This window comes from Podarcis muralis, chromosome 1 (assembly GCF_964188315.1).
Source record: "Podarcis muralis chromosome 1, rPodMur119.hap1.1, whole genome shotgun sequence".
Taxonomy (NCBI): domain Eukaryota; kingdom Metazoa; phylum Chordata; class Lepidosauria; order Squamata; family Lacertidae; genus Podarcis; species Podarcis muralis.
In genome coordinates, this window is record NC_135655.1 from 83,636,290 (window position 1) to 83,642,932 (window position 6,643).

General features: G+C 41.2%; 1 protein-coding gene across 2 annotated transcripts in view; it reads left to right on the forward strand.

Moving 5' to 3' along the window:
* Positions 1-4,951, forward strand: part of NUP160 (nucleoporin 160) — a 28,616-nt gene extending 23,665 nt beyond the window's left edge. Inside the window, exons 32-36 of one of the 2 annotated variants that reach the window (XM_028740540.2) lie at positions 668-769; positions 1,267-1,408; positions 2,620-2,745; positions 3,072-3,176; positions 4,392-4,951. In XM_028740540.2, coding sequence (XP_028596373.2) covers positions 668-769; positions 1,267-1,408; positions 2,620-2,745; positions 3,072-3,176; positions 4,392-4,478 — 562 coding nt within the window. In that variant the 3' untranslated portion in view covers positions 4,479-4,951. Of the gene's footprint in view, positions 1-667; positions 770-1,266; positions 1,409-2,619; positions 2,746-3,071; positions 3,177-4,391 lie in introns of those variants that run through there. The other variant, XM_028740549.2, reaches the window with a different exon arrangement.
* Positions 4,952-6,643: the final 1,692 nt, after the last annotated feature.

Here is a 6,643-nt window from a genome sequence, read left to right on the forward strand (position 1 = left end):
TGTTACATTTTGCCTTGGCCAACTCTCATTTGAGAGTCTCAAATATCCTTGGAACAAATTGCTGGGTAATCAAGCCCTGAAACTATTACCAATACACGTTTTCATTTTTACTTAAGCTTCTGTGGTTGGTTTGTACAACCTCTCAATCATTTCCTGTTGTGCTGATGTTACCATTTTCATAGGTATCAGTTCGATTTCAACTACCTTGGTAGCAACTAAACCAGTGACACTTGTGCTGGCGGCTAAAGTTGTGGCAGGATGTTTTAAAGATGGGTGGCAGTCACTGATACAGTCCTGAATAAGCAAAGATGTTCCATGAATAGTAGAAGCGTACAATAAGCTCACTGATCTCCTTATCAAGCACAGCCAGGTGCATATGTAGGGTTCTAGAGCACAGCCATTACTTCAGCATCTGTAACTGAAGCAAAGAGCAATTGTAAGATGGAATGTTTGGAAAAGTAAGACCAGGGTTCAACTTCCTGCTCAGGTGAACTTGATTGTTTCTCAGCCAGAGAATCTAATAAAGTTGTTAGAACAAAGCAGGGATAACTCCATATGGGGTGGGTGGGAAGAATTCAATCAGTTTTTTAAAAAATAAATTTAAAAAGGGTTAGAATTAATATTGTACATACAGTATCTGAAGTGTACCTGGTTATTTGTATTCCAGATGTATTAAACTCCAGTTTGGAGGGGAAGCAGCATTAACAGAAGCATGGGATTGGCTAGCTGCAAATCAGTTGTCATCAGTTATCACAACCAAGGAGACCAGGTACTGTGATATATTTTGCAGGAAAAGAAAGCAAGTACTTTGTGGTCCAAGAAATCTGCATGGAAATAAATATTTCTTGCTAATAAAATACCAGAAATTGCACTTCAGGATTGTGGTTGTCCTACTTCATTTAGTCTTCAACAAACCATCTTGAAGCAGCAGTAGTAAAGTGTTCATTCATTCATGCTTTCTTTTTTGCTTTGTATATTTTGAAGGATGGTTTAAGTGCAAATGTTAAGGACATCCTGTAGTGGCTCTTGTACTTCAGATAAAACCACATGGCAACACTTTCTAGGGGTCCAGGAACTTTGGCTTAACTGAATTAAGAACAGAAGAAAACAAGTTCACATATAAAAAGTTGAGCAAGAGATTGTGAAAAGGGGATGTGTAGACTCCCCTGTGAACCATCAAAAGATTCAGGAATGGAGATTTTCACTGGCAGCCAGAAACATGCATGTATCCATCCATCTCTTAATGGTATTCCAATTGTGTTGCAGTGCAACAGATGAAGCATGGCGTCTTTTGTCCTCCTACCTGGACAGATATAAGTCTCAGAACTGTTCATACCATCGCTGTGTAATCAACAAGTTGCTGTCTCATGGAGTGCCCTTGCCTAACTGGCTTATCAACAGTTACAAAGTAAATACCTGATCTGTGCACAATTAAGTTGGTGTTCAGTGGAGGATAAATGTACAATGCTGGCTCATTACTTCCCTGTCGACTGCTTAAAAAGTGTGATAAATGAGTTTCAGTGACACTTGTTTGTAGCTTGAGTAATTGTCAAATAATAGTAATCAGGAGCTAAAATCTGCACTGTGGTGAGTAAATTGCATGTTCTTAATGTTGTAAATGGACGCGGATGGCGCTGTGGTCTAAACCACTGAGCCTGGGCTTGCCGATCAGAAGGTTGGCAGTTCAAATCCCCGCGACAGGGTGAGCTCCTGTTGCTCGGTCCCAGCTCCTGCCAACCTAGCAGTTCAAAAGCACGCCAAAAAGTGCAAGTAGATAAATAGGTACCGCTCCAGCAGGAAGGTAAATGGCATTTCCGTGCGCTGCTCTGGTTTTGGTGTTCCGTTGCACCAGAAGCGGCTTAGTCATGCTGGCCACATGACCTGGAAAAACTGCAGACAAATGCTGGCTCCCTTGGCCTATAAAGCGAGATGAGCGCTGCAACCCTAGAGTCGTCTGCGACTGGACTTAACTGTCAGGGGTCCTTTACCATTACTTTTTTAATGTTGTAAATGAAATGGGAACTTTGATGTTACAACTTGTGACTTTTGCATTTTACCTTATTTTTATTTTATAGCATTTTACTTTATTGTACACTGCTTTGATGCCCACAGGCTGTGAAGTGGTTTATGAATTTGTATAATAAAATAAATATCAACCAAACATTTCAGATGATAACAAAAGCCTCTGAGAGATCTGGCAGAACCAACAGCAACACACCCTGTCTGGTGTAGGTCATCCACTATGGTGCCCAAAGTCATTTCAACCCCAGTAAACAATTTGGATTCTTCATTTTAAGCTTTTGTTAGATAAAGGAAATGATTTGCAAATGTTTAAGGGGGTAGAAATTGGAAGCAACACAGGGATCTGAAAGACAGGGAAGCAAGCTAGCCATGGCCTTGAGTGCAAGAAATAAAAGAGTTGTTCTTCACCAGAACAAATAAGTCCAGAATTTTACAAGAGTCTCTGCAATGGGTTATTTTTCAGTATGCTTTGTGTGTCTTGTGTTGGATTCTTATAAATCTCACCAGTAATGAGGGCTACCTGTCATCCACTAAGCTTCTTAAATATAACAAGACTTTCCAGTAAGAGTCTGCTCAGTTTCATTTGTTTCTCTACAGATGGTAGATGCTGCTGAACTACTCCGCCTCTATTTGAACTATGACCTCTTGGAAGAAGCTGTGGATTTGGTGCTGGAATATGTGGATGCCTTACTTGGGAAAGGACCTCATTACTTTGGCATTGAGGTACAATTGGGTGTTCAGTTCATTCCACTATATTTTTTACAAATGAGAAAAAGTGATGGAATGTACCTAGCTTGAAGAATTATGGAAAAACTAAGAAAAAAACAGGTTCACAGACAAGGAGTACTCCTGGATGACCATGTGGCAGCCTAGAGACCTGGCCAAAGTGACTCATGCCCTAGTTACTCCAGACTGGAGTACCACTGTATGCTGTATCCAGCTCCCCCACCTCTACCATGTACAATGGTTTTACATTTTTTGCACTTGGGATGTTTCTCATTCAGCTAATGTCTCATTCAGCTATATTAAAGGTTTTATTTTATTTTTAGTTCCCATTATCAGCTACAACTCCAATGGTTTGGCTTCCATATTCTGCAATTGACCAGCTTCTTCAAGTGCTAGGAGAAAATGCAACCAATCACCATAACACAGTGGTAAGTATGTCTGATGGAAAATAGAAATCAATGTGTCCAGTGCTATGGATTGTCATATCTTACTGTATCACTTTGAATGTAACCTGGTGATGTTCACAAGGTGCTTTCAGCTCTGTGATTGGCCATATGCCAATTGGCCATTTTGATCCTTGGCTTATTAAATATAACCTAGGGGGGTTGGGCCAACAGATTAGGTCCAGGGTGTGACTTCATGGTGTAATGGATGGTCCCTGCCATCATGAAAATATCGTGGTGTGGGTACTCCTCAAGAAACCAGGCCTGGACCCATTGCTTTGACTAGCTACCAAGCAGCTGCAAATGCACTCTTCTTAGAAAATGTGGTGGATACTGAATGTGTTTGATATTAATATATAGGATATGATATTATATGAAAATGTTTTCATATATACAGTGGTGCCCCGCAAGACGAATGCCTCGCAAGACGAAATACTCGCTAGACGAAAGGGTTTTCCGTTTTTTGAGTCGTTCCGCAAGACTAATTTCCCTATGGGCTTGCTTCGCAAGACGAAACGTCTTGCGAGTCTGTTTCCTTTTTCTTAAAGCCGCTAATAGCCGCTAAGCCGTTAATAGCCGCTAAGCCGCTAATAGCCGTGCTTCGCAAGACGAAAAAACCGCAAGACGAAGAGACTCGCAGAACGGATTAATTTCGTCTTGCGAGGCACCACTGTAAATCAATTATATCTGTCTCCATGCTGTTTTGGTTACTGATTATTACAACAGTTTGTGCACTCAGTCTCCTGAAAGAGGTATAAGAACCAGCACAGAGAAATGTCTATCCTCCAGCAAATTTTTACCACAAATTAAGTTTCACTTGGGAAAATGCAAAATACTATAACAAAACTTACCTGCTGCAGGTCCTCTCCCCCCCCCCCCCCGCCTGTTTCATGACTAAGGTAGTTTATAAAGCTTATGTGTCTATCATGAGCTAGACCTCAGTTCTATCTGCTGCCCTAATGCTTTCTGAAGGGAAGTGGTTGAAATCTGAACTATGTAATCAACTGCTAGGGGTCAGAAAATACTGCAGGAATCTTTAGCATTTTCTGTTGAAATTAAATTGTTATCAGCTGCTTTGGGAGTCAGTACAGGCTGCAAAATTTGGTATAAGGCAATAATGGGCAGTTGTATCTCTTGCATCCTCAATCCCTCAACTATACCTATTTAACACAAAATGATTGTACTTCTGTTCCTTTCCAGCTCTATCAGAAGGTGCATGACAAATTAGAGGTCTACCAAAACCAGGTTGATAAGGCAACTCGGGATCTTCTGTACCGTCGGAACTAGCAGATGGACCTGGATTGTGTGACTTTACTTAATCACCTTGTGCCTGGTGGCCCTTCAGACAAAGCTACAAGAAAAGACTGTGCTAATGTGCATAACTGGCATGAAGTATGTGTGAAGCATTTGCTTTGCATGGATTGGCTGGAGTCATAGGGAACCCTGTGCGCTGCTGGTGGTGCTATTATTACAAATTCTATTTTTTCACAATGAACCAAACATTCCCTACCAGGGAATGATAGACTTTTTAAAATAAATATGTTGGGGACGCTGAATTAAATTTAAGCTTTTAAGCCTGTGCCGAACTGGGTGCTAAATCATTTCCAGCAATGAAACCCTGGTTGTACATTGCATGTTCCTACCATCTTTCTACTGAATTATTCCTTATACTGTACTATATATGGGAGCTAATGTTGGTCTTATTTATTGTGACAGTTTTTGAATTATCTTTAATAAAATGAAAACTTTGTTTAAAAATCCAGAGTCGTTTTTCACAATAGCTTATTGCAGTGCATCTTTCCATAGGGAAAGATGTATTTTGAAGGAGACAAATAGAAAGTGTGATCTGATATTTCCATTGAAGGAGGAAATGGGGACAGATAATGATCAGTTATTTACTAGTTGGAAGTTTCTATTCCTGACTGTACTGACAATTTTCTTCCAGTGGAAAATTTACTGAAGTAATGTCAATGCTTCATACTTGTGCAATATTTCTTTTGCAACTTTGAGTGTAAATGACATCATCAACAACACAAAAACTAGGTGCTAGCACCTGAGTTTCAAATAGTAAGATGTCATTGTATTGATGGTTGGTATGGGTTATGACCACGTTCTCTCAAGTGACATTGAGGCCAGTGTCCTGATCTGCAGGCCCAAAGGAGTGCCTGTGCGAGCGGCTTGATGCAGTTATACCAAAGGAGGATGTAAAAAAATGTGAAAATGGCCACTTCCAGTGCTTTATTAAAGAAAAGTGATCTTGCATCACAGCCAGCAGAGCCCTGCTGCTTTTACAGACTCTGAATGGACGCCAAGCAGTTGTCATGACTTGTTTGCAAGGCGCTAATATGCTAAGAATTACATATACACATACTTTTTGGAGAGGCGAACCATTGCTGGAGCTGCCTTGTCAATATGCTTGTCCAGCTCAGAAAACAAACAAAGCAGTTAGACCCCTGCGCAACTGAGATAGCGTTTGAGCATAGATGTGGGCCTAATTTTCTAGCTGGTTTCTTACCAGTAAAAACTAGAATGGAATACAAAGTGTATAACATGAAGAACTGTTTTCAGACCAAGGGCTACATTACCCCGGGGCAAAGCTGTAGAGCAGGGGTGGATTACCTGTGTTCAGCTACACCTCCCATCAGCCCTAGCCTGTATACCTGAGAGACAGAGATGATGAGAGCTCAGCAACATCTGGAGGGCACAAGGTTAACCACCCTGCTATAGAATGCCATGCTGCAGTAGTGGGCGAGGCGTGACACAATAATACATACTTATCAGAGAGCTATTTTCCATGGAAATAAAATATGTGTATTTAGGTCAGTCACTCCTTCCATTTTCTCCAAATGCTTTTAAAAAAAGTTTATTACTTAAATAAAAAGTTTTCCCTTTATCTGTTCTGTTAATTGTGTAGCAATCCCAGCAAAAGAATGCATATGTCAATGCATAGTCTCAAACATCTAAATGCAATTGTATTTTATCCTGAAAAGTAGCTAATTTTTACAAATGCAAACAGACAATGGCAATGTCGCCAAGCGCTGTAGAGGCTTAAGTGAGTTGGGCTGTGTTGCTTAGGTTCAACCCTCACCTCTCTCAAAAAAACCAGGAGGCTCATTGGGTGACCTGGGGCAGTCACTAAGAAGAGTTTGGATTTGATATCCCGCTGTATCACTACCCGAAGGAGTCTCAAAGCGGCTAACATTCTCCTTTCCCTTCCTCCCCCACAACAAACACTCTGTGAGGTGAGTGGGGCTGAGAGACTTCAAAGAAGTGTGACTGACCCAAGGTCACCCAGCAGCTGCATGTGGAAGAGCGGAGACGCGAACCCGGTTCCCCAGATTACCAGTCTATCGCTCTTAGCCACCACACTGGCTCTCTACTTCAATGAGAGGACAAAATGAGAGTGGTCGCATCCTCTATGCCGCCCTATGCTACTTGGAGAAAAGGAAGAA